The following is a 27,723-nucleotide window of genomic DNA, read 5'->3' as shown; positions in this document are numbered from 1 at the left end:
AGAATCTAAAAAATTTTTCCCATTTTACTGAGAAATAATTGGCCCACATCACTGAGTGTGAGGTGTACAGCAGGTGCTCTGATTTACACCTGCTGTGAAGTGGTCACATGACAGGTCTAGGTAGCACCACTATCGCCCATAGATGAACGTAAAAAAGACGTGGTGAGCTCCCACCACCCGCTCTCTGCAGCATCCCCATGTGTCGCCCAGCTCATTGCATCCCTGGTACTTCCCATCCTGATGTTGTAACTGAACTTTGTCCATTCTGACCAACTTACCCGAGCCCTTGCCCCCAACCCCCACTTTTGGTAAACCACAAATCTGACCTCTTTATGCAGTTGGCATTTTGGTTTGTTTAGCTCTGGTTTTGGATTCCACACTAATGTGAGGCCATATGGTATTTGTCTTTCTGTGCCTCACGTCACTTAGCATAATGCCCTCTAGGTCCATCCGCATTGTCACAAGCTTATCTAAATTTTTTAAAAAGAATGACACTTGGGGCAGCCCGGGTGGCTCAGTGGTTTAGCGCGGCCTTCGGCCCAGGTGTGGTCCTAGAGACCCAGGATCGGGTCCCATGTCCGGCTCCCTGCATGGAGCCTGCTTCTCCCTCTGCCTGTGTTTGTGCCTCTCTCTCTCTCTCTCTGTGTCTCTTATGAATAAGTAAATAAAATCTTTAAAAAAATAATGACACTTGTGTATTTGTGACTTTAATAAACTAAATGTTAATCCTTAGAAACTAAAACAGAAAAAAAAAAAAGAAAAGAAACTAAAACGGTTTCTGAATAACATTCCATGCTCAAAACCCACTCTTAAGAGTAGCAACAAAATGCACATTCATCATGCAGGATTTCCTTTAAAATCAGATAATAAGAATCACCACCATTATTCTCACTTAATCATATTAAAGAGTCCTAGGGAACATAAAAGAACTTGAATGAGAAATGAAGACATGAATAGATATGGTGGTTATTTCCAAAGACAATGATCAAACTTGCAGGAGCCTGGTCAGCCTCGCCTGGGATGTTGATGAGGAGCTCAGCCTCAGGGGTGGGCCCAGGACTGCGAGAAGCCCAAGGGCAACTGTGATGCCCCTCAAGGGTCGAGGTCTGCAGGCCAACAGCACCAGCGTAAACATTGCCAGCAGGATTGCAAGGGACCCTCCCCTCACTGCAACATTTGTGGAAGACAGAAGATAGCATAGAGCCTTTGAGGAAAAAAGGGCAGAGCAAGAGCAAACGCAAGGAGAGATAACAGATACACAATGGCTGCTGGCAGGTGCAGTGATCCCACCACGTGGGGAGATCCAGGCTCAAAAACAGAGCTGGCTGTAAGCCATCCATTAGCAAAGACCAAAGCACAACTCCACCCAGATGCAACCTGCACCAACAGAGCCCCGCAGCATGACAAGAACAAGAACACAAATGTGCAAAAGTGCAAGGGACCCCAGACCTCACTGCTTGCAGATACAGGAACATCAAACACTCCCATCATGTGGGCCTCCGGGAATACAAGCCACTGAGAAACAACTCTGAAAACAGGAGTGACCAAAAAAAAAAAAAAAAAAAAAAAAAGAGGAAGAAACAGGAGTGACCTACAGAAACAAAACCACAATATCTGATTTATAAAAAGCAGGGGAAACCCTGGATAAATGGTAAGATACACTGAACTCCTGGATGGACAGACAAAACATGTATCTTTAGAATCCGATTCTCACAGATCAACTTAGAGATTCTCCATCATTGAAACAATATCCCAAGGGGAATTCTTGGAATTATAGCAAATCGATCTCAAAATTTATCTGGAAAACGAAACAGGCAAAAAAAAAAAAAAAAAAAAAAACTGAGGAAAGATTCAGAAAAGAAGAGCCAAGGGGATCCCTGGGTGGCTCAGCGGTTTAGCACCTGCCTTTGCCCTGGGGTGCGATCCTGGAGTCCCAGGATCGAGTCCCAGGATCGAGTCCCACATCGGGCTCCAGGCATGGGGCTTGCTTCTCCCTCCTCCTCTCTCTCTCTCTCTCTATCATAAATAAATAAATAAATCTTTAAAAAAAAAAAAAAAAAAGATAAGAAAAGAAGAGCCAAGAGCAAAGGACTCATTTAAGGAGACATTGGAGCCTTTGCTCCGAGCTCAGCAACTGGAGATATACCGGCAGAGAGAGCAAGCACCAAGCGAGTTTGGATCGAAACACAGAAGCAGAGCCCTTAAGCACAAAAATGCTTAAGGATGTGACAACAGAACCATAACCAAATGACAGGAAACTAAAGAATTTTTAATTCTGATTTACAGAGGGGAAAAAAGCAAACTATCATTCAATGTCTAAGCATTTGCCCCAAGGGAATAATCAGGGGTGTGGTGAAGATACACGTACATCTTGGGTCTTCTCTGTAAAAGCAAAATTGGACCTAAACTACATGCTTGACCAGAGGGGTTGGGTGACCCAGGCCCATCCACATGGCAGGAGAACCGCATCTGCAGAGTGCACTCCGCGTGGGGGTGGCCTGCATGCGGCGGAAGCAGGGTGCTGGTGACATCCCTGCAGGATGATCCCAGCTGTGTATTTAAAACCTACACATAGAATAATCTTGGAAAGAAACTGAGTAAGATACTGACGGTGGTTACCTCTGGACGGTGAGACTGTGGGCCATGGTTTTTATTCTTTTCAATGGCAGCATTTTAAAGTCAGAGAAACAATAGTTTTTATTTACACAGGAAAAAGAAATGTTTATCCTTCACTGGAATTAAAAACCACAAGATAAAAAAAAATAAAAATAAAAAAAATAAAAATAAAAACTGCAAGATAATAATGACTCTGAGGTCCTTGGAGCACAGATGTCACGTTAACAACAGCATCAGTATTAACAGAGATAGATGGTCTCAGCACGCGTCCTGGTTTCAGCAAGTGTTTCTCGGTACTGACTCTTCCCGAGGTCTTGGCTCTAGAACAATCCTGGAGGGCAAGGTGGTGGTGCAAGTCAGGGAGGGAGGGGACGGTGGGGGTGGGCTCCCTGCCTCCAGGGCCTGCCAGGTAAGGAAGCGCAGTGGTCTTACTGCGCAAGGCAATGGCAAGGCATCCACAGAGGGACCGCGTAAAATTAAACAAGCTCGGTGGGTGCCGCATGCACACCCCAGACTCGCCAGCCATGGGGACTGAAAGGGAAGCGGCCAGAGGTGGAGAAGTCAGTGCCCTGGAACATTATCGCCCCTGGTGGCAGAGCTGCTGCGAAGCCAACGATTTCAATACAACTGGTGGGAAACGTAAGGTAAGGCCTCCCCTCCAGTCCGAAAACAACTCGGCAAAATGAAACAGCACCGCACACTTAGGCACTTGCGGCCGGTCCGCACTGGGAGTCTCTCACATTGAAATAACACAAAATAAAGCAGCCACAGTCACGCGGAGAGGTGTCACGGGATGGTGGCTCATCAGCCAGACGGATCGCGACAGCGCAGACGCAGAGGAGCTCCACACGGACCCAGCCTGGAACGCGGCACCAGGTGGCGGTGCAGAAGGTAACAACTTAGGGGACTTCGCGGTGGTGACACCACGGGAACGACAGGCTGGCAGAGCCAGGAGAACATGCTAAGTGGGAGCAGTGAGACCCGAGGGGCCACGTCGGCAGTGAATATCCCAAACAGGCTGCCTGGAGCCCCAGGAGTCCAGGTCTGCCTCCAGCTCAGAGTATGACCCCGGGGTCCTGGGATCAAGTTCCGCATCAGGGGGCCTGCTTCTCCCTCTGCCTGTGTCTCTGTGTCTCTCTCTGTGTCTCTCATGATCAAATAAAATCTTAAAAAAAAAATGTCCAGAACAGACAAGTCCATAGACAGGAAGGAGGGTTGGGGTGGCCAGGGGCTGGGGGGCCAGCAGGAGGTTTCCCTGGGGAGCTGGCAGAAATGTTCTAGAATTAGGTTGCAGCAATGGCTGTGCCACTCTACAGCCATGCTAAAAGCCACTGAATTACACACACTGTAAAAAAAAGTGAGCATTATGGTACATGAGTTTTACCTCAATGCGCTGCTATACAAATAGAAAAGAGGTGACATACAAGTATATATGACACACGGGGATCTGGGCCCCAGAGCACACGGAACCGCCGCGTGTGATCATCACCCAGCTGCCAGGTCCAGGTCACCTTCAGCACATGGGGCACAAAGGGGTAATGTGCTGGGGATGTGGGGACACACACAGCAGACTAGGGACAAAAGGACACAGGGCATCGGGACGCGCAGACACAGCAGCCCGTCCCCTGCAGAACCCCCTCTCCCCCTGCACTGTGCGACAGCACCGGTGGGCTCCCTAAACAGGAGCTTACCCCCCAGACACTGGGGGCCCAGCCGAGGTCACCCTGCCTTTCACCAGCTGTCTGTGCCACAGCCCCTGGGATCCTGTCACAGGGTCACAGCCAGAGCCGGTGTCCGACGCCTTACCCCACCTAGCCACACCCCACAAGGCCACTCTTCTAAAAATGCCAAGACCTGCCAGAGGAGGGCGGGAAGCCACAACCGCTGTGCATCTGAGAGGAAGGGGGAGGATAGGGAAGCCCCCACTGCCCCCAGCCCTAATCCCCAGCCCAACATTAACCCATTAACGCATCTTGGTAGTTACCCCGGGCCTGCCCCTACCTCCTGCTCTTGCTTCTTGCGGCCCCTCCCAGGACACAGCCCTGCCCCAGCCCTTCAGAGGGTCCACGCTGAGCTGGGGGGCACCATAGACCCAGTAGGCCCAGCAGTCCCCAAGCTTATCAGCCAGTGTTTCGGGACAGCCATTGGAACCATGACAAAAGGCTGGTGAGGATGGCCTGGGGTTGGAGGGTCCTGCCCTGCTGAACCTCACAATTGTCCCCTGGGAAGGGGCATGGCTATCATGTTGTTTTACGGTGGTACATGGAGTCCCTGGCCCACCCCCAGGTGCAGCTGGCAGCTCGACCTAGGACTCCCATTCCATCAAGTGCAACAAAGGGAAGAGAGCCAGGGTGACCACTTCTCTGCCACTGCCCCTGGCAGCCTTCGCCAGTGCTCCTGACCCAGCAAGTCCCTTTGACTTTGAAGAAAACCTCAATTTGGACAACACATCCATGAGAAGGGTCTGGCATGCAGGTGCCCATCCATCTCCTCAGAGATGCTGTGACCCTGGCAATGGTTGTTCTGGCTCCAGGCTGAGCTGAGCTCCCTCCCAGCCCCAGCCTGAGGTAGGAAGCTCTTCAGAGGCACCACTCAACCCCTTCTAGGAAGCTCAGGCCCTGCTGAGGCCAGGTTGCTGGGAGTGCCCTCTCTGCCCCGACATGAGCCCCCCGGGCTCCACAGGCCTCTCCTGGGGAAACCTGAGCCCTGGGCCACCAGAGCTAGGATCCAAGTGTGAGCCTGCACTTTCCTGGCCACTGGACTTCGGAAAGACACCACACGCCTGAGCGTCCAGTTTCTCCTCCGTGATATGGAAATAACAGCGTGAGAGTTCCATGAGAGAACCCTTGGAAGATGTGCCTGACAGTATCAGCACCCGCTAGTGGCAGCGGTGCCAGCATCAGCATCCTCAGAACTACCACTGCTGTCCTCAACGAGGGGGTGAGGAGGTGAGGGGCTCCCCAGGAGACCAGCATCCACACTGCATGACCCTGCCTAAGCTCACACAGGCAGGCTAGGGGTCTCCGGGCCAGGACCCACTGAGGAGCCATGCCACTCAGGCCGCAGCCCAAGGAGACCCAAGAGCTGAGCAGGCAGACTCATGGAAGAGGCAGCACCATCTCCAGGAACTGCTTTGTCACTGACTTCCCAGGTACTGGTTCTTGCCCAGGAGGCTGCTGGCAGTTGCCATGGAGACAGCCTGTGGGTCTTGGCCAAAGATGCCTCAGCATCCTCTCAGCCTCCCATCCCACTCTCAACCCAGAGCTGAGCAGAAAGCACAGACGTAGGGCCTGCTGGGCCCATGTCCCCTGCACTAGAGGCCCTGAGCCTACGGTAACCCAGGCAGCCTCAGGGAGAGAAGAAGGGCCAGGCCTGGCGTGGGTAAGCCCCTACTCCTGGCACTGACGGCACTCACGTGTCCCTCAAACAAAAACACTATGGCCTGTCTACTGTGCACTGGGGACTCTCAGAGGTCAGCATAGGGACCCCCACATTGTAGAGGAAGAAACATGTTCAGACAGTACACTCAAGTGTCCAGCTCACAACTCAGGAAGCTATGGGGCTGGGACACTAGCCAGGGCCTCAAGCCACATACTGACACACGTGCTGAGGTCAGCCCTCTGTACCATAAGTGTCAGTCCCTGCCCAAAGCACAGAAAAGTCCAGACACATGTGGCCATTCTCCCCAGTCACTTCTAAATAGGGCAGGACAAGAGGGAATCCTGCAGAGTGGACAGTAAGGCCCCAAGCTCCTTCAGGGCACAGTGAGTGACCCTTGCAGGGATGTGCTATGCAGCCCCTCATTCTGACCTCTCTGACCCTCACCACCCCTACCTGCACTGGCACAAGGTGGCCCCTCAGGTGTTCATCAAGCCTTTGAGTTGCCCAGGCTCACAAGAGGCCTACTGCTTTGGTGAAATGCAGTAAAGCCCTGATCAGTGAGGTCATCGTGACCTCAGACTCTCACAGCAGCCATGGATACCCCAGGGAGAGACACCTCCAAGTCACTAGCATGAGGGACCCTTAAGGATCAGGTTCAGAGATCCAGCTAAAATATGGTTAAGTAAGATCCAGTCTCAGAAAATACTACAGAAATGTCCAGGTTTCAATCAAAAGTCATTCAATGAAAACAAGAAGATTTTAAACTGAATGAAAAAAAGGCAATCAACAGATGCTAACGCTGAGATCAAAGAAATGTTAGATATTGAGGCAGTTATGATAAAAATGCTTCCACAAACAATTACACGCATGTTTGAAACAAACAAAAAAAACAAAGTATCAACAAAATAAAAGATACAAAAAAGAATCTTATAAAAATTTTATAATTGGGGGCACCTGGGTCATGCAGTCAGTTAAGCATCCAACTCTTAATTTCAGCTCATGACCTCAGAGTTAAGAGATGGAGCCATGTTAGGCTCTGTGCTCAGCAAGTAATCTGTTTGAGAGTTTCTGCCTCTCCCTCTGCCCCTCCCTTCCCGCATGTGCTCTCTCTCTAAAATAATAAATAGGGTGCCTGGGTGGCTCAGGTCATGACCCTGGGGTCCTGGGATCAAGTCCCACATCAGGCTCCCCACTAGGAGCCTGCTTCTCCCTCTGTGTCTCTCATGAAATAAATAAAATCTTTTTTAAAAAATAAAATAATAAAAAATGAATAAATAAATATTTTTTAAAATTTATAACTGAAAAATACAACAACCAAAATGAGAAGCTAACAGGATGGACTCAACATCCAAATAGAGGAAATAGGAAGAAGGAGGAGGAGGAGGAGGAGAAGGGAGAGAAGGAGGAGAAAGAGAAGGAGAGGGAGGAAGTGGAGGAGAAAGAGAAGGAGGAGGAGGAAGAGGATGAAGAGGAAAAGAAGGAGGAGGAGGAAAGAGAAGGAAGAGGAGGAGGAGGAAGGAGGAGGAAGAGGAGGAGGAAAAGGAGGAGGAGGAGGAAGTGGAAGATGAAGAGGAGGAAGTGGAAGAGAAGGAGGAGGAGGAGGAGGAGGAAGGAGGAGGAAGAGAAGGAGAAAGAGAAGGATGAGGAGGAAGAGGATGAAGGGGAAAAGAAGGAGGAGGAGGAAGGAGAAGGAAGAGGAGGAGGAAGAGGAGAAGCTGGAAAAGAAGGAAGGGGAGGAGGAGGAAGCGGCACCAGTACTCCCTGGTGCGGAAGAAAAAGAAGTATCAACCCGACACCAATACCCAACAAAAATATCTTTCAGGAATGAGGAAATCAGGACATTGATAGGTGAAGAAATGCCAAGAAAATCCATCACTTACCCTAAAAGAATGACTTAAAAATAGTCTCTAGTCTGGGATGCCTGAGTGGCTCAGTGGTTTAGCCCCTGCCTTCAGCCCAGGGTGTGATCCTGAAGACCCGGGATCAAGTCCCATGTCAGGCTCCTTGCATGGAGCCTACTTCTCCCTCTGCCTGTGTCTCTGCTTCTCTCTCTGTGTGTCTCTCATGAATAAATAAATAAAAATTTAAAAAAAAGTCTCTAGTCAGAAAGGACATGATGGAAACAAGGAATCACTGGCCACCCCGAAGGAGGCACAATGGAAAGATTTAAAATAAGGGTAAAAACCACACAATTCCTTTCTCTCTTTGAGTCTTATAAGTTATGTTTGACAGTTGAAGCAAAGTTAGAGCCGTTCTCAACACAAGCAGTGGACGGGGCGCCTGGATGGCTCAGGGGGATGAGCATCCAGCTCTTGGTTTTGGCTCAGATCACCATCTCAGGGTCATGAGATCAGCCCTGAGTCAAGTTCCCCACTGGGCATGGATTCTGCTTGAGAATCCCTCTCCCTCTGCCCCTGCCCACTCTGCTCACACACACAGTCTCTTGCTCTCTTTCAAATAAATAAAATTAAAACTCTTAAACACAAGCACAGCGGGGGGATCCCTGGGTGGCTCAGCGGTTTAGCGCCTGCCTTTGGCCCAGGGCGCAATCCTGGAGTCCCGGGATCGAGTCCCACGTCAGGCTCCCGGCATGAAGCCTGCTTCTTCCTCTGCCTGTGTTTCTGCCTCTCTCTCTCTCTCTCTCTCTCTCTCTCTCTCTGTCTATCACAAATAAATAAATAAATAAATAAATAATCTTAAAAAAAAAAAAAAACACAAGCACAGGGGATCCCTGGGTGGCTCAGCAGTTTGGCGCCTGCCTTCAGCCCAGGCCGTGATCCTGGAGTCCTGGGATCGGGTCCTACGTCAGGCTTCCTGCATGGAGCCTGCTTCTCCCTCTGCCTGTGTGTCTCTGCCTCTCTCTCTCTCTCTCTCTGTCTTTCATGAATAAATAAATAAAATATTTTAAAAAACACACACACACAAGCACAGGAAATATGTAAGGTAGTTATATTACCAGTGGAGGAGGGTGATGGGACTCAAAGGTACAGAAAATTTCTATGCTTGGGGCAGCCCGGGTGGCTCAGCGGTTTAGCGCCGCCTTCAGCCCAGGGCATGATCCTGGAGACCTGGGATCGAGTCTCACATCCAGCTCCTTGCATGGAGCCTGCTTCTCCCTCTGCCTGTGTCTCTGCCTCTCTCTCTCTCTCTCTCTCTCTCTCTCTCTCTCTCTCTGTGTCCCTCATGAATAAATAAATAAAATCTTTAAAAAAAAAAACAACACAGATAAGTTACAAAATCTGTTCAAGTAGCCCAGGAGAAGACAAGAAAAACAAAATCAGAGACATAAAAGAGGGAGGCCAAACAGAAACAAAAAACACAATGGACTCAAGTCCTAACGTCAATAACCATACTGCTTGGAATTGAACTAAGTCAAACAAAGGAGGTGGCAAGGAGAATAAACAATCATGACGCACCTGCGGGCTGTCCACGGGAAAGTCACTTCACACGTCATGGGACAGACAGGCTGGAGGTAAAAAGGTAGAAGAAGACATACTGTGCTGATATGAGCCGAGGAAAAGCCATAGCGACCGCAGTGTGTCTGCTAATTTCTGCTTCGGGGCAGATCAAACCACCAGAGACAAAGACGGACACACAGCGGCGGCGCTGCCCACGCGCCCAGCAACAGGGCTGCAGGATGCCGGACAGAAGCTGGCAGCCTGGAAAGACCAGCACCCCCTCCCGAGTTACAGGGGGCCCTCAGCGCCCTCGCGACCGAGGCGGGGGCACGGGGACTGAAACCCAGCCGGGATGCCCAGGACCTGGGAGCGCCGTCTGCAGCCAGCCCCGGAGGGGCCGGGGCTCCCGCCCGACCTGGCCCGGAGAGGCGGGACACAGCACAGCGGAGCCAGAGTGGAGACCGGTAAGGCAACGCTCCGGGAAAATGTCCAGACATTCGGAAGCTGCACAGCACGCCGTTAAGCCTGCGGGTCCGAGGAGAAGCCTGCGGGTCCGAGGAGAAGTCTGCGGGGAAACTTAAACACATGCGGGACTGAATCATGGGGAAAACGCGGCCTATGCAAAGTGTGGGTGCAGCTTGCGCCGGGAGGCTGGCTCCTCACACGACAGGCACACATCGGAAAGGAAAGGAAACATCTCAGATCACTAACCGAAGTTCCACCATGAGAACTGAGGGAGAGTAAAACAAGCCCAAAGCAGACCAAAAGCAGGAAATAATGACAGAATAAGTGAAATTGAGAAGAGAGAGAGAGAGAGAATGAAACTAAGAGCTGGTTCTCTGAAGAAATCACATAGTGGATGACTCCCAGTGGGACTACGGGGACAGAGACAGGACGGGCACAGTGTCCCAAGAGGTGAGGCAGGCTGTGCACGAGGAACGGAGCAGCCGCACGCTTGGGAATCCGACGGTGGAGACCAAGCGGACCACTCCCCTAAACAGCACAAACCACTACAACTCATCCCATGTGAGAGACATGATTAAAATAGCCCATTAATTGTTAAGGAAATTGAATTCATAATTTTAAAACTCCCAAAAAAGGAATTGTCAGGCCCAACTGGATTCACCACAGAATCCTACCAATTTTTAAAAAATATTTATTTATTCATGAGAAACACAGAGAGAGAGGCAGAGACACAGGCAGAGGGAGAAGCAGGCTCCATGTAGGAAGCCCAATGTGGGACTTGATCCCAGGACCCCGGGGTCACGCCCTGAGCCAAAGGCAGATGCTCAACCACTGAGCCACCCAGGCATCCCAGAATCCTACCAAATATTTAAAGAGTTCACGGCATTTTTACACAACGGTTTCCAGAATGTAGGATGGCAAGGGGAGCTCCAGACTCACAGTATCCTGACGTAAGACCTGATCAAGACGGTACCAAACCCAAAACAACTGCAGAGCACCAACCCTCATGAACACAGATACAAGAGTCCTTCACAAACTACCAGCATGGGGACGTCAGCAGGGTGTGACAAAGAGGTGCAAACCATGCCCACATTTACCCCACAAGGCAAGGCTGGTTCAGTATGCAGAATCCATCACTGTGATCACCATATCCCAGAGCCCAGAAATCACGGGATCTGATGCAGAAAGAACATTCAATGATGTGACCCTGATTCACAACAAACATCCTCAGAAAAATAGGAACAGAGGGGAGCTGCCTCACCTGAGTCACAGACACCTGCAAAGCTGAGCGTGAACGTCTGAGTGTCTTCCTCCTGAGAGGGGAACCAGACAGACGTCCACTCTCTACCCCTACTCAGCACGGTGCCCTCTGTCCTGTGAGTGTGGGAAGGCGGGAAAAGCCGTGAGGAGGCAAACAGATTGGAACAAAAGAAATAAAACTGTCTCTACTTGCAAACGACATAGTTGTCTACATAGAAAATTACAAAATACCTTAAAAAAAATATCCCCTAGAACTAATGAATTCAGCAAGGTTGCAGGATGGAAGACAAGCGTTTAAAAAATCTATTGTCTTTCTAGATACTGGCAATGGACATGTAGAAACCAAAATTAAAAACAGAATACATAAATAAATAAATAAATAAATAAATAAATAAATAAATAAAATAAAAACAAAAACAGAATACAACTACACTTCCACTCAAGCAAAAACACAAGAGAACTTAGATGTAAATCTTACGAAACATGCGCAGGACCTGAATCCTGAAAACTGCAAAATGCTGAGTAAAGGAAGTCAAACAAGGTTCACACGGAGAGACAGACCATGCTCACGGATGCGAAGATGCAACAGAAAGAAAGATGTCCATTCTCTCAAATTAGCATACCGGTTTTACACAGCTCCTATCAAGATCTGTGAATATATTGACAAGATTGTTCCAAAATCTTATATGAAAGGAAAGAAAAAAGAAGAGTTAAAACAATTTGGGGGAAAAAAAGAAGAAAGTAGGGGGCCTGCGTCTATATGATTTTAAGTTTTACGAGACCACAGCAATGAAGACAGCGCAAGTCTGGTGTAGGGCTGGATGCACAGGTTGGTGGCACAGAAGAGAGAATCCCAAACACATCACTCAATCATGCCCAGATTGTTTTTGACGGAAGTACAAAAGAAAAAAAATTAAGGGAGGAAATAGAGCCTTTTCAACAAATGGTTTTGGAGCAACTGGACATCCATCAACAGGAGGGGAAAAAACGTATTTCGGCCTCCTCTTCAAACCTGATATAAAACCAACTCGACTCAGGTCACAGACTTAAAAGTGACATGTCAAACAATAAAGTTTGTAGGGAAAAAAAAAAAACACACAAAAAACCAGAGGAGAAAATTCTCAGGACTGAGGGTTGCCAAAGAGTTCTTAGACTTAAAACTGCAAGCCCAGCCCATGTACAGAAAAGCTGGTAAACTGGACTTCATTAACCCTCCAGTCTTCCACTCTGCAAAAATCCCTTTTGTAGAATGAAAAAATAATCTACGTATTGGGAGAAAGTACGTGCAGGTCACATGCCTGACAACGGACCGGCATCCAACAATTCCATTTCCACTGAAATGGACACACAGATGGGCAGACAGATGCTGCAGAGGCTGTCTGTGTCACCAGCACCACTGGTCGGTGGTGAAATGCAGAGCAAAACCACCCTGAGATTCCGTGGCATGTCTATTGGAATGGCTAAAACAAAAAGTGGTGACAACACCACATTCCAGCGAGGATGCTGAGAACCCAGAGCCTTCACACATTACTAGTGGTAACGTAAAGAATGTGAGATAATACCACCTCTCGATAGCAGTTGGGTCATCACACTCGTGGGCATTCGTCCCAGAGGAAACACGTTCACGCGAAAACCTGCATAGGAATGTGCATGGCAACTTGCTTGTGTTGTTTCAAAACCTGGAAGCAACCCGGTGTCCTCGAGCAGGTGAGTGGTCAGACAGACCAGGAGCCACGGATGCCTCTCAGACCTTCCCCTTTTGCCTCGGCCAAGAAAGCCAGTCCCCAAAGGTGTGGCTGAATTTCTATAATGTTCTTAAAAATACAGGGGGATCCCTGGGTGGCTCAGTGGTTTGGCACCTGTCTTCAGCCCAGGGCGTGATCCTGGAGTCCCGGGATTGAGTCCCACATCAGGCTCCCTGCGTGGAGTCTGCTTTTCCCTTTGCCTGTGTCTCTCCCTCTCTCTCATGAAAAAATGAATAAAATCTTTTTAAAAAATAATAATAAATAATAAATAATTTAAAAAATAAAACATTTTGGAAATGGAGAATGGATTTGTGACTGCCAAGGGGCCAGGGAGGGCAAGGCCCGAGGCCAGTGTGGCACGGCCACGGGGCCACAAGGCACAAACACCCACCTGGGATTTTGTGCCTCCATCTCATCACTGTCTGTGTATATTGAGAATCTACAAGTAGCTCAAAATATTCAGTTTTTCAAGCAGAGGTGCTAATAGCGGCACATGGCTCGACAGGACTATCGTTTCAGAGCAGCTGCCAGCTCAGGACACCTCGTCGCTCTCAGGAGCCAGGGGCCACCCGGGGTCTCTGGAACCCTTCTGCATCCACCCCGCCTGGGTCCCCAAGGAGGAAATGCACCATCCGGTGGGAGGGGAGGTCCAGCACCCACCCCCACCCTTTGCCCCGCCCATCCTCAGTGCTCACGGGTCCCGCCCAGCTGCTGCTTGCTCAGGGCGCAGAGCAGATGCCCACAGGGGACAAGACGGGGCCCACTGTCAGAGGAAGGGCATAGGGCCGGAGGAGGATGAGGTTCAGCCACACACGCCAGCCGTGGCAAACAGAGGCCTGTGTGCAGTCCCAACAGCACCCTGTGCCTGTGGGCTCAGGTGGGCTCCCTCTCTCCAGGCTGGGTTCCAACCCCACAGGATTGGGTGAGCATATCAGCAATGGGGCACGAGGCTGATAGGAACAGAAGAGCCTGGGGTCTAAGCACCGTCTGAGGAACGGAAACTGTGTCCCCCACCACCAAATCCCTACATGGAAGTCTCGCCCTAATGTGACTGCATGTGGAGGTCACAACACTGGGCCCTAATTCTGTAGGACCCCCCTGTCCTCTGAGAACAGGAAGAGACACCAGAGACCTCTCAGTGTGCATGGAGACCGCGTGAGGACAGCACGACAGGTAGGCGGTCCACAAGCCCAAACCAACCCTGTCAGCACCTGGTTTCAGCCCTGCAGCCTCCAATGAATGTCTGTCGCTTGAGTCACCCCTGCCAAGCTGACCCCGCACAGCCCTTTAAGGGAGCATGTCTGTGAGCGGAGAGATGGGTCTGTCGAGGAGCTCCGGATGGAGTGCCTCGTGGGGCCAAAGGATGAAGAAGCCAGAGAATAGGGCAGGAGCTGGAGAGAAGCCACAGAGGGCCCCCCATCACCTGGGGGAGGGCAGGGGACCCGACACACCAGCTCCTGCCTCCCGGCTGGTGTGGTGGGGGCTCCTAGAGGGTCTCCTCAGGGAGGAGGCCGAGATACAAAGCTGGGAAAGCAGGTGCTGAGTGGGGAGCAGCGAGGGGTGCAGGATGGCGCTGGCAGGGCAAGTGGCAGGATGCCCAGGGCCTCCTGAGAAACACTGTGTTCTAGGTCCATCTGACAGCAGATTGGTGGGGGGTGGCCCAGGCAGGGGAGGGAGGCACAGGGTCGGGAAAAGCCCAGCCCTGCTCAACCCAGTGGTACAGCCTGGGAAGGGCCCAGGAGCCGGGGAGGCAGGGGGCGCAGCTGCTCAGTGTCCCCCCTTCTGCACCGGCTCTGCCACTACCAGCCCCAGGCCCAGCAGCAAGAAGATATTCACAGCCATTCTTACGTCAGTGTGAATGCACAGCTCCCGGCTCACCAGTATGAGAAGAGGTGGTCAGGGCAGCTGCCTGAAGCAGGGGGTGCTGGAGGACCCTGTGGGCAGGACTGTGGCGCCTGGGGTAGCAGAGCCTGGATAGGAGGCCACAGACCTGCAGGAGCCCAAGGGAACAGAGGCTTCCAGGCCTCTCCCAAGCCAGATGGAAATGCGGATTTTCATGTAAAAGTTCCTTCTGCTTCTTTTTTTATTTTTCAGCAGGCTGGCTCCATGCCCAAGGTGGAGCCCAATGAGAAGCTTGAACTCAGGACCCTGAGGTCAAGAGTCAGACACCTCACCAACTGAGCCACCAGGCGCCCCGAAGCTCTTTCTTCTGAAAGGTTGACAACTAATTCGGAGCCCATCTCAGAACTCTGGTTGCGGCTCCCCAGCCCACCAGCCCCAGACCCAGGACGGAGCAGCCTGGCTGTGTCCCCTCCCTTCCCAGAAGCCGCCTTCCAGCACCCTATCCTCTCCCAGCAGCCAAAACTCCACTGATGTCCCCAGGCTGCACCACCCACCTCCCCTCCATCCCTCCCTGAGGAACCTGATGGGAGCTGGGTGGAGGGGCCCCAAGTCTGATCCCCGAGGCTCCAAGGCTCCCTCAGGATGAAACCTCCTCACTCTCTGTCCAGAGCTGCCCAGGAAGCAGCTGGCTGTATCTCTGCCTGGGCTCCATGGCAGCAGGTTTGCAGAGACTGGGCCAATATTCCCTCAGGCTGCTGTGTTAGATGGCATGGAAAAGGTGCTCCCAGGTCATGCAGGGCCCCGGAGGCATCTGCACACTGACCTGAGGCTCCTGCCCAGAAGTCCTCCAATGCCCACCACACATGGGAAGGCCTAGGCCCAGCCAACTTTCAGGACACCCCAGGACCAGAGCCTGAATCTGGAGTCCGCTGCCCGCAGCACCGCTCAGCTCCTGAGGGCCAACGATCTGGATCCCCTGCCCTACCCAGGATCACTGGGCCCTTGGTGGTCCCCCTCAGCCATGCCGTTGGACATAAGGCGGGAGTGGGGGGTTCTGTGGGCACCGCCTGAAAAGGGGCCTGGGTCTGGCTGCTTCTAGCCCCAGAGAGCGTGAAGAACCCCAAAACAGAGGAAGAAGGGGGAAGGGGAGTAGGAGAGAGGAGACATGAGAGGCGGCAAGCGGAGGGGAGTGAGCCGGTCCTCTATAAATACCTAGCCCGGGGGCGTGTGCTGCTGAGGGAGGCCGGGATTCCACCCTACCCACCTCCTTCCAGTTACATAAGCCAGCTCAGAGCTCCAGGCCTGGCCCCAGGGACCAGCAGACCCCAGGAGCCCACAGTCAGCAGGAAGGCAGGGGGGAAGAGGGGGTCCACACAGCACCTTGCCCCGTCCATCCCCAGCCCACTCTGGGGGTGGACTTCTCCATGATACTACAGCACCCTGGGGTCCACAGAAAGGTCTGGATCATCAGTGATGCCCCTGGATGCTGCCTAGAGGACCTGAGACTTCAGCAGCCTCCTTCGGCTGCTCCAGGGACCACTTGTTAGAGCTCAGCCCCCCTCGCCCTGGTCCCAGCTACATGTTGAGGAGGCTGTTTCCAGCCCCAGGTGAAGACAAGGAGAAAAAATCCAGCAAACCCCCAACCAGACCCAGCACCAACTCAGCAACCACCAACCTGACCAGGTACTACCCTGACCAGACCAGGCATAGAGACCCCCCCAGGAACCCCCTGACCTGACCAGGCATAGAGACCCCCAGGAACCCCCTGACCTGACCAGGCATAAAGACCCCCCCAGGAACCCCCTGACCTGACCAGGCATAAAGACCCCTCCAGGAACTCCCTGAGCTGACCAGGCATAGAGACCCCTAGGAACCCCCTGACCTGACCAGGCATAAAGACCCCTCCAGGAATCCCCTGACCTGACCAGGCATAGAGACCCCCCAGGAACCCTGACCTGACCAGGTATAGAGACCCCCCCAGGAACCACCTAACCTGACCAGGCATGACATGACACTGCTCTGGCGCCCAGGGCTCAGACACACACGGGGCAGCCCACGTCCAAACCCACTGTTGCTGGGCACTGAGATATGGTGTCTCTTGTCATCTCAAACTCACACACAGGGTCCCCCTGTATTCAGGTGTGAAGTCACCTGTCATCAGCTCCCTGGTGTCCACACTTGGATGCACAAGTCACTGCTCACCTGGGTCCACACCTCTGGACCCCTCTGACCCAGGGCAGGGGGGAGCACTCTCCACAGCACTCTCCTGCACCTCACCACCTTCTTTAGCCAGGCCTCCTTGGTGCCAGGAGGCAGGCTGTTCATGTCCCCTGCTTGACAGGAAGCAGCAGGCCTACTGGTGGCCAAGGGCTGGCCACACAACCAAACTCCCCTCCCCACCCCAACGCACTGCAGCCCACTCCCCCTCCCCTTCCCACAGGAGGCCCGGTCCAGGGAGGCAGGACCTTGAGCTCTAATTACATGTCCTGGAAAGAAATCCCAGTTTAATTTGAAGTAAAATGAGAAGCTGCGGTTGGAAAGGTCCCCTAGAGGAGCCAACCACCTGAGCTGGGACACATTTCTCTGCTGTCCCCTAGGACCAGCAAGGAAAGCACCAGGCTGAGGCCATGGCAGGAGCAGGGATACTCAGGGCTTGGAGATTTGGGCTCTCCGCCAGCAGGAAGAGACCCCTGGGGTCTGAGGGGACCCTACCCCCACCCCTGCCCTGAACACCAGCTGGAATCAACCCTTAGGACCAAAGGTGTGGCGGGGCTTCCAAGGGGATTGGGAGGATGGAGACAGTGAAGGGGGCAGCATCAGGAAGTCACACACAGACGGGCTGCGGTACAGGTGCCACACCAGGGTTGCCTCAGGGTTTCCTGGGCACCAGGACCAGGCCAATGATCCCTCCAGCTGCAGCGCAGTGCAAAGCCCCAGCATATCCAGCCAGCCCTGCACCCAGAGCCCCCCATGGCCCCGCGGCCTCCTGCATGAGACCCACCCATCCAGCCTGTTCCTTTGCAAAGCCAAGTGCTTCTCAGGGACCTTCCTGACCCCCACGGAGGGACAAACTTCATCCTCAACCTGCCCAGGCCATGTGCTCGCCACTGCTCTTCACCATCACTCCCAGGAGAAGGCAGCCCCCCTGTCATCACCGTGTCCCTAGCAGCTAGAGCATTTGACAAGTACCTTCCAAGTGCACGAGGGGGTGGACTGCTCCACACCGAGGACAGGAGGGAACGTGCACAGAGAGGAAGCCAAGGAGGAGGTGGGAGATGGGACAAAGCCATTCTCTCCATCTCGCCATCCCTCTCCCTGTCCCTTCCCGTCTCACACCCCGTTGGTCCTTGTACATCAGCCTCTAACCTTCTCTCTGCACCACATCTTAGCCCGCGTGTTGCTTCCGAGTTCACCAGTCACACAATAGTCTGAGTCCTGGTGCACCGACGACGCTGCTTCCTCACAGGCCAGCCCAGGGCACACTTGGCTCCACCTCCCCCACCAGCCCCCCCCCCCCTCCGGGGCCCCCATCTCCACCTCTGCTTCCCACCGAGAGACCCAGACACCTACGCATTGCACCCCTGGTGGCACCTCCCCTCATCCACCCAGGATGTCTCTCCAGCACTTGCTGTCTATGTCCCCTGCTAGTCCTTGCCTCCTGGACGAGCCCACAGGCTCCAGCCCTCATCCTGCCCCTTCATCTCCCTTCTGCTACTACCCCAGCTTCTGCCTTGCTTTGCTACAAAACACCCTGGAAAAGAAGAGCCACCACAGGTGCTCACCACGAACCCCCCCTCCGTTGCTGCAAGAGCACTTCCCAGCAAGCCACTGTCAGGAGCCCACCACGTGCACGCTGCTGAATGCCATCCTCAACTGTGCATCCTCCTCCTGCTTCTGTTCAAGAAGAGCTCCTCCTTCCTGAAACACCATCCACTTTCCTCTTGGGGTTCTCCACCCACCTCACTGACCAGTCCCAACCCACAAACTCAGGTCCCTGGGCTCAGAGGGCGGCTTCCCCAAGGATCCTGTCTAGTCTTGGGCTCAGATGACCAGCAGTTCGCCTGTGCCCTGCGCTGACACCTTCACCACAGCCTCCCTAAGTATCTAGGTGGCTCATCCCTCACAACATTCTAAACTCACCGTGGAGGATTCCCCCGAGCATCCCACACACAGCAGCTTCCCAGGCCACACTCTGCACCCCTTATTGCCTCTTGCATGCGGGGAACTAAAGGATGGAGTAATCTTCATGGCACCCCACCCGCAAATGCAGTGATATATTTGTCATATATTCAGGGGCAGGGGTCGTGAGGGCCACAAGGAAACATCTCACGTTAAGTGAAGTATAATGTTCTAGGAAGACTATCCACAATAAGGAGAAACAGCAGGGCTGGGGAGACTGTGCCCCCCGGAAAGCTGCCCACAGGCTTCAGGGGTTTTGTCCACTGCTGTGTCCCCAGTGCCTGGCAGAGGCTCAGCAAATTCTGCATAAATGAGTGCTGAGTGGTCAACAAATGATTAGCAGGCAGGTGCGTGGACGAGAGGGCAGACAGAAGGACCACAGGCAGGACAGCCCTCAGCTCATTCCCCTGTAGCCAGGACAAGGTGCTGTGCCCCCTACCACCAAGGGTGAAGCTAGGCTTGGTTTACGGGTGGGTGTATGAGGGAGAGAGCATTTCCTGAGGTAAGGTCAGGACCCCACCCCGCCCCAGGCTCCTCCCATGACCTATTCACCAGCCTCAGAAGCACAGGGTCCCCAGGTGGCCTCGAGGGACAAGCTGGGCTTCACCAAGCAACAAGGCCTCCCCAGCCAGTCTCCCCTCCCCACCCTGGGCCTCCAGCCCTCTGAGCGCCAATTAACTAAACCCTAATTAAAAACAACAAAGTAATGAGAAGTAATGCCCCTCCCATGGCCACCCACAGGGACCTCAGCTCTGGGGCGGCTGGGTCAGGGTAACTCCCTGGATTCCCCACGGGCTAGCACTCACCCCAAAATGGGCCTGGGGCCTCCTTCTAGCACATGCCCACGTGCAAACACACCCAGGTGCATAAGTCCCTGTGAGCTGCAAGCAGGAGCAACAGAGCAGGTTCCCCGTGCGACTCTGGGCTCCCGGGTGAGCCCCCTCCCTACCTAGGGGCCCGCTCCCAACCTAGAGCCACCTCTGGGGACAATGTGCAGAGAGAGGGAGGCTGGAAACCACTGGTGCCAACCCTGGCCCTCTTCCTGCAGACAGAGCAGAGGCTCTGCCTCCCCGAGGAGAGACGCAGAACAAGGCCAGAAAGAGAAAAAGAGCAAGAAAGAACAAGAGGAAAAGACAGAGACAGAGAGAGTAGAGAGAGAGAGAAGGTGTGAAAGGCAGAGACAGGACCAAGGAAGTACGGCAGGGAGAAGAAGGGAAGGAGGCAGAGATGCAGAGACAGGGGTGAGTGGACGACAGAGCGCAGGAGAGAAGGGGACCCAAGAAAGAGAAAAATCAGAGAGAAAACAAATGCACAGAGAGAGGGGTCTCCAAAGAAGGGGCAGGACCGGGGACCCCTCGCTGGGGCCAAGGTGAGCCCATCCTCTACCCTCCTGTGCGTCACTGGGCACAACCCCACGGAGGGACCGGCCCCCTGACCTGGAAGCAGGATGCATCTCTCAGAAGACCAGGGGTCCTGCCAGGGGCGTCAGCAGGGGCTGCTCTGCCTCCCTGCCTTGCTCCCAGAAGCCCAGACACTCTATACCTCGATGGCCTCCCAGGGGCAGGACTAGACCTCCCAGACCGTTCCCTGCACCCCTGCTTCAGTAACCCGTTAATTCAGCAGATGCTCTCCTCTGACCCCTCCTGGGATCACCCCAAGCAAGGCTCCAGAGACACCCTGAAAAATAAGCACTGTTGTCCTCAGGGACGCATGCCTAGAGGGAGGGAGCAATATACACAGGGACACTCCTGGACACCATTCCCGGAGCCCCGTGGACTGGGCCACACTCACCTGCACACCCCCACCAGCATCGTCCACGGGGCTGCGATCTCCACCAGGCCTCAGAGGAATTTTGGCAAATTCACCAACACCACCCCCACCAGGGAGTGGGAGTGCCCCAGGCTCAGGCAGCTGTAGGCTGCATCCACCTTGCCTCAGAACCCCACTTCTCCCAGCAGAAGGCTTTCCACTCCTGCTCCCTTCCCAGTCACTATGAAGCATGGAAGGGAAATCAGCCCCTGGTGCAGAAAACCTACTAATTCAGATTCCAGAGGCACCCATCCCATCGGTGGTGGTGCAGGGAAGTGCATGGGCTCTGGCACAGAGGGCAAGCAGTCAGCGGTGCCATCCCTGCGAGACAGCAGCCAGCTGAGAGGCCCTGTTGCTCCCTGTTGCTCCCTGTTGCTCCCTGTTGCTCTCTGATGCTCCCTGATGCTCCCCAATGCTCCCTGATGTCCGCTGTTGCTCCCTGATGCTTCCTGATGCTCAGTGATGCTCCCTGATGTTCACTGGGGGTGCCCAGACACTGTGGCCGAGCCATCACCACCTGGAGCAAACAGGGTCAGGGCAGGCAGGCACCCCAAGAGCCCGTCTGCGGGAGCCCAGAGGCTAGTTAGCCAATCTGTGTCCTCTCACACGCAGAAGCCCGTGGAGGCCTGAGCCCCAGACCTGGGGCACCTGCTGTGCCCTCCTCCATCCCCGCCTTCTGCCCAAAGCACCTCTGCACACTTGCTCACTGCACGAAGGCAGCTCAGCCCAGCACAAGGTCAGAGGCCATGTTCACAATCACCAGCCTTGGGAAGGAGTGTTCAGGGCCACGGCAAGGCCTGCTCCCTCCCCCTGATCTGGGCTCTGGGTCTTTCTGAGGAGGTGGACCGAGGCCCCAGGGAAGAGGAGACTGCGGTCCCTGGGGCCTGCGCTGTGCAAACAGGTCCTGTGGACCCAATTCCCCAAGCACTCAGCCACTGCGCCCCGAGCAGAAGCAACAGCTCTGCTCCAGGGCTAGGGACAGACAGGGACCCAGGGGACCGGCTCGCGGGCGACAAGCGAGGTGCCCTGCCTGCGCCTTGCGCCGAGCCCGTCCTCCTGGACTGCTCTGGGAACCACAAACCGGTCACTATCAGGGGCCATTCGGGGAGGAACGTAGTGGGTAGGACACACTGAGGAAGCGCATCAGGCGCACGAACTCATCCCAGCGCAGCGCCTGCACTAAGAATGTGCTCAGCGCACCTCCGGCCGACCGCAGGCTGACCTCGGATGCGGCCTTGATCGTGGACGTGCGTCGGACGCTGGACGTTGGCCAGGCTGGAGCCCACAGCCCCGCCCCTGCCCCGGGAGCCCCGCCCCGCCCCTCGCCCGCCCCGCCCCGCCCCGCCCCCACGGACCCAGCGGACCGGGCCTGTGGCTCTGCAGCAGCCTCACCTGGGACGAGCACTGCCAGTGAGCCCTTCGGCCAAGATGGCCATCCTCGGGCAACAACCCGGCCCCGGAGCGGGAGGGGGGGCCAGCCTGTCCTCACGCAGCCGCCCGCACCCGCCACACCCGCGCGGCCGGGCGTGCACACTGCGGCCCAACCCCCAGCCCCAAGCAAGGGCGCACCCCGGGCCCTGGCCGCCTACCCTGTGAGAACCACCACAAAGTCCATGACGTTCCAGCCGTTCCGCAGGTAGGAGCCCTTGTGGAAGACAAAGCCCAGAGCTATGATCTTGATCCCCGCCTCAAAGCAGAAGATGCCAATAAAATAGGGCTCTGTGTCGTCCTGGGGAGAAGCAGAGAGAGGATCGCCACCACCCCCGAGGCTAGCAGCCACACCGCAGCCATGGCCCCAGCTCTGACTCCCCACTCAGCCTCGCCACCCACAGACATCTCCAACTTGGCCCTTGCCTCTAGCCAGCCTGCTCCTCCGCCCTGCTCCCATAGCCAGTGACATCCCAGTCACGATGGGGAGGGGTCCTGGGACGGCCCACCCCTCGAAGCCCTTAAGCAGTTGACAACATTTGTGAGCTTTCCTATACTCCATCCAATACCCCGCGTGTTAAGCACTGTTGTCATCCTGTTCCTAAAGGGAACAGGCACAGAGAGGTCAAGGTCTAGGCTGGAGACTCACAGTTTGTTGGAAAGAGAGCCATATTCAAACCCTGAGCGACCTGGGTTTGGTCCTGAGCTCCAACCACTACAGAAGTTGCCTGGATGATGCCCCAAGTCCCTAGAGTGCAACCCAGGACCCACTTAGTCATTCAACACACATCTTCTGGATAATCATAACTTGCAAATACAAATCTTGATGGGCACAAATACAGCCCAGCCTCAGGGAGCCTCTGGAGAGTAAGGCATCCAGCTGGGCAGCAAGGAAAGGAATTCCAGGTGGAGGGGACAGTGTGACCAAAGCAATCTTGTCACTCAGCCAAGAGCATCAACGAGGGCCAGACCCCTCTGGTGCTGAGCAAGGCAGGAAACAAGCTGCATGGAGCTTGGGGACGAGGATGCCACACAGAGGCATGCAGAGACAGTGCAGTAAGTAACCAGGAGCATCGCTCTCTGGGGGAGGGTGGCATAGAGAGCTTTGGTGCTGGTGTGCCCCAGGGAACTGGGCCAAGGGAGTGCACTGGGAGGGTTGGCCTAAGAAATAGCCTGAGTGCTGACTCTGGACACCTGTGCTCCAAGGCTGCTGTTGCAAAAAGCAGGTAAGCAGATAGTGGGAAGGGCCTGCCCTCAGGAAGCCACAGGAGGCCCTTCGGAAACTGGCTCTGCCCTGCCAGAGAGGGGCCAGCGCTGGAGGACTGGAGGACAGCCACCTGGGGGCTGCAGGGGACAGGAGAGCCAGATGGGCTCCCACTGAGGGCCAGCGCCCTGTGCCTTCCTCCCCCAAGGAGCTGGTCCTCAGGAGCTCTCCCCATCTGACCTGGTAACCCCTGCTCCTGGGCCTTCCCAGCTGTGCCTGGCGGAAGCTACCGCCCCCAGGGGCCCGGGCAGCCCAGCTCTCCCATTCTGCTACCCAGATGCTGACTCATGACAGACATCATCCCCCGGAAGCTTTAGGTCCAGCCAAGTTGGAGGGTCCCCTCTCCCCAAGGGAAGGGGCTGCTGACCATCTGGCCCAGGGAACAGCTTGGCTCGAACACACACATCTTCACAGAGAGCTTCTGGACACATAAGAGAGCAGGCCAGAGCTGGGAGATGGGGTGTGACCCCACCCCAGGTCCCTCTCTTCATGGCTCTTCCCCCAGCCCCTCTCTTGAGGGCTGGCTTGGGGAGGGGTGGGGTGGGACTGCCAGCTGAGGGTCCTGGCTAAAGGCTGATAGGTGGCTGGGAAGCAGAGCCTCCAGAGACAGGGAGCTGTGGAGGCCCCACCCTGGGCCAGGCTGGCAAACAATGAAGAGGCTGTCCTTGCACCACCAAGCCCCAAACCTACTCCCCTGGCACCAGCACAAGCCTCCTGGACTGAAGGCCAAAGCTGCCACAGCCCCTCCTCTCCAGGCCCTGCTGTGTGTGCAGCCTTCTCTCCGACCAGGAGTCTAAGGCCTATGTCTACACACAGGACTAAGGTCAGGAGGGCTCCTCAGGCCTCTAGGCCCAGCCCAGGCTGGGCTCATTCTGCTTGTCTTCCCAATGGCCCACCCCCATCACCAAAAGCAAACCTTCCCTCACCGGGAAAGCGGGAGCTCAGACTTGCTCAGATGGCCGGCTGGCCCATTCGAACCTGCCACCCACCAGGGACAAGCCTGAGACCAACTGCTGTCTGCTGGCCTCCCTGCCCCCCACCATTTCTTGGCCCGTTGCCTTCTGGCCCTACCCCTGCCAGACTTCCCTGGAGGCACGGCCACGCCCTGTGGCCTGGCAGAGGTTCCGTGCTCTTACTTTCACCCTTTTCTCCGGCCTCCAGAGCAGACGCTCAGCACAAGCACACGCAACACCAGTGTGCACATGAGGCCCACAGGAGGCCAGTGACCCATCTAGCTCCACATGGGGTAAGAGTCACCCACAGGGACCACACCCACTCTTGCCAGGTGGCACGGCCATGCCTTCCTTCATACCTCTCCTCTCCCACAACCCTGGCCTTCCAAGTGCCTGCTTAGGGCTGCTCCAGGAACCTCCCGTCCCCTGATGTCCACTTCCTTGCCGTCTTTTGGTGCCTTGCCCAAGGTCAGCCTCACTCTGTCTTCCCTTCCCCACCCCTGGCCTGGGATGGCAGGGAGGGGAGGCATTCAGGGCTCCTACAGTGAGCCTACTGCCTTGTCCCACTGAAGTTAGGAAGAGAAGCTATGGAGAGGGTCAATCGTCACTTGCCAGGGTACCAGGAAAGAGGGATTCTCTCTCCATGCTCAATGCCCCCAGGAGGTGGGCTGTCTCTCAGGGACCTTAGGACCTCTGCAGCTCTGCAGCCAGGCCCCAGGTCCCCTCTCCAGTCCCCTCCCCACTTTGAGGCTCAATCTCTCAGGCCTAGGAGCCTACACCGAGCCCAAGCAAAAGGGTCAGGTCAGCAGGAAAGACTGGGGGGCTAGGGGACATGGCCTCACCTTTGAAATGGGGCTCAGTGCTCCAAATACCACCCTTCCTCTGTCTCTGTCCCTCCAGAGCCCCTGCCCTAGAGTGTTGATTCTCATGTGCAATAGAGGACACCACAGGGATCTGTGGAGCTCTTGACAGGAGTGGGTGAAAATGATTCAGGATGTTTGGGAAGAAGGCCTGGGAAGGGGTGGCCCTAAAGGGAAGGGATTCCAAGCAGAGCAGGAAAGACAACTCTGAAGGACAAGTGGACAGTCCCTAGACCCAGGTCCCTACCACAGGGACCGGCCCAGCAGGAAAGGGTGGCAGCCAGGCCACCCCTCACCAGGGTGCTCAGAGACCCTGACATTCCTGACCCCGGGCCATTACTAACGCCCCTTCCCCGTCTTAGGTTTCACTTAGTTTCTTGGATCAAGATTTAAGGTCATGGATCTGGACAGCCCATTCAGGGTGTGGGTTGGCTGTGGACCAGGGCAGAGGAGCTGCTAGCCAACGTGGCCTCTCTCAAGTCATCCTTCCTATCAGGGGCTGGGCTGGCTACCCCAGTCCTCTTGTCCCTGAGGGAGGTGTTCGCTGCTTGCGTTCTCTCCTCTTCCTCCACTAAAAAAAAGAAGGGAGCCACCTGGATGAGCCTGCTCCAGGAACCTAAACTGACCCACGGATCCTGGAGGGTCGTGGAATCGGGCAAGCGGCTGCCACCCGGCCGCCACCACACTCACCAGCCGCTCAGACATGGGCGTCTTGTCCCCGTCGGGAAGGTGCTGCTCCAGTGCCAGCACGATACAGTTGGCGATGATAGTGGCCAGGATCATGTACTCAAACGGAGTGCGTGGGTTAAGGACTGGCCAGGAGGCGCCACGGGGGAAGGTAGGCGCGAAGGCCGAGGCCCACGGAGCGCGGGGCACGCAGCAGCCGCGGCCAGGCCCCCTCCGGAGGGGCTGGGAAGGGCCGGCGGGAAGCCCACGCCGTCCTCCCGGCCCTCAGCCCCAGCCGCCTCGGGGCGGAGCCTCTGCAGTGTCAGCGGCCAGCCCCTCCGCACGTCCCGGCGGCCGTCAGCACCGCGGACAGCGCCCCCGCTCCGCCCGGCTCCCCGCGACCCAAGGGAGGGGACTGCGCCCCCCGCGCGAGGCCGGAGGAAGGACCCCGCGCAGGCGCACACCCCGACCTGGGACACGCAGCCACACGGACCCACAGAGGCACTCGCACATACGTGTACCCGGGGTCCTGAACGCACGCACGCGCACCACCGGGTTCGTGGAATGCCCGCACACACACGCAGGCACCTGCAGCCAGGCACGCGCCCGGGCTCGCGTCCACAGGGGCGCCCACACCTCCACGGACACGGATTCGCCCTCGGGTGCCCTCCAGGCTGGCCGCGCGCTCCGCACCCACACCCGGGGAGTGAAGGGGCGAGTCCAGGGACAGGGGGCTCCACCCAGCGTCCAGCCCGCTCCCGCAGCCGCCGCCACCAGGACCACGCGCGCGCGCTCACACACGCACACGCGGCGCGCGGAGGGCCCCGGAGCCCCGCCCCGCCCCCTCCCCGCCGAGAGCCGCGTCCCCGATCCGCCTCTCCCCAGGTCGCACCCTCCTCCCGACCCCGGGAAAGATGGCCACTGGGCGCAGCACGCGACCCGCCCCAGCGCCCGCCCGGCCCCCCGCCCAGGCCGCCCCACCCAGGCCAGCCGGGGCGCCGACGCCGGACGCCGCGCCCCGGCCCGGCCCCGCGACCTCGGCCGGACCCCCGGCCCCCGCGCGGCCCGGCCCCCGGCAGGATATGGCCACTCGGTGATGCGCTTGGCGTATTTGCGAACGACGTTGTCCTCGCTGAAGACGAAGAGCGAGCGGTTGACGGTGAAGCAGTTCTGCTTGACCGGGATGGGGTTGTACAGCGCCATGGTCCGCGCGCGCTGCGCGATCGACTGCTTGTAGAGCACCCGCTGGCCCGGCTGCAGCCCCCCGGGGCCCGGGCCGCCCGCCCCGCCGGCCCCGCCGCCCCGAGCCCGCTCCCCGCCGGCGCCCCCATAGCGGCTGCCCAGCTCGTCCCCGAAGCGGACCATGGCTCCCGGGCGCCGCGCGCATCCCCCGGCCCGGCGGCCCCGGCAGGGAGGGCGCCGGGCGCGACAGCCAGGCGCTCGGAGCCGAGCAGCAGCGGAGCCGCGGGACCCGCACCGGACCTCGCCCGGCCCCGCCGCCGCACCCGACTCCACCGCCCGCACCACGCCCTATAAGGGGCCGGTCACGTGGCGGCTCCCGGCCAATCGGCGCTCGCCCCGCCCGCCAGGCTGCCGCCCGCCCCGCCCCCAGCGGGCCGCCCCCGCCCTGTCCCCCGCGGCCGGTCCCCGCCACCAGCCCTCCCGGCTGAGCCCCGGGCTGGGGCGGGCGCGTGGCGCGGGCGCCGTCTGCGCGTCCAGCCTCGCGCCGGGGCGGGCGCTGGCCAGATGCTGAGCCGGGCGGCTGCGGCCGGGAGCCGGAGGGGCCTGGGCGCCCTCGACGGCGGAACGGGCGGCCCAGCTGACCTCCTGGACCCTCCCTTGCCCCCAGAAGCAGGA

General features: G+C 56.3%; 1 protein-coding gene across 9 annotated transcripts in view; it reads right to left on the bottom strand.

Annotated features, from left to right (window-relative positions):
- CACNA1B (calcium voltage-gated channel subunit alpha1 B) overlaps positions 1-27,355 on the bottom strand; it is a 196,188-nt gene extending 168,833 nt beyond the window's left edge. For all 9 annotated transcript variants that reach the window (XM_041725818.1, XM_041725820.1, XM_041725821.1 and 6 more), the window contains exons 1-3: positions 26,951-27,355; positions 25,891-25,996; positions 22,285-22,424 (exon numbers count right to left, since the gene is read on the bottom strand). In XM_041725818.1, the coding sequence (XP_041581752.1) occupies positions 22,285-22,424; positions 25,891-25,996; positions 26,951-27,231 (527 nt within the window). In that variant the 5' untranslated portion in view covers positions 27,232-27,355. The remainder of the gene's footprint in view (positions 1-22,284; positions 22,425-25,890; positions 25,997-26,950) is intronic.
- Positions 27,356-27,723: the final 368 nt, after the last annotated feature.

This window comes from Vulpes lagopus, chromosome 12 (assembly GCF_018345385.1).
Source record: "Vulpes lagopus strain Blue_001 chromosome 12, ASM1834538v1, whole genome shotgun sequence".
Lineage (NCBI taxonomy): Eukaryota > Metazoa > Chordata > Mammalia > Carnivora > Canidae > Vulpes > Vulpes lagopus.
The sequence above is the reverse complement of the archived record's forward strand: the minus strand, read 5'-3'. Positions and strand labels throughout refer to the sequence as shown.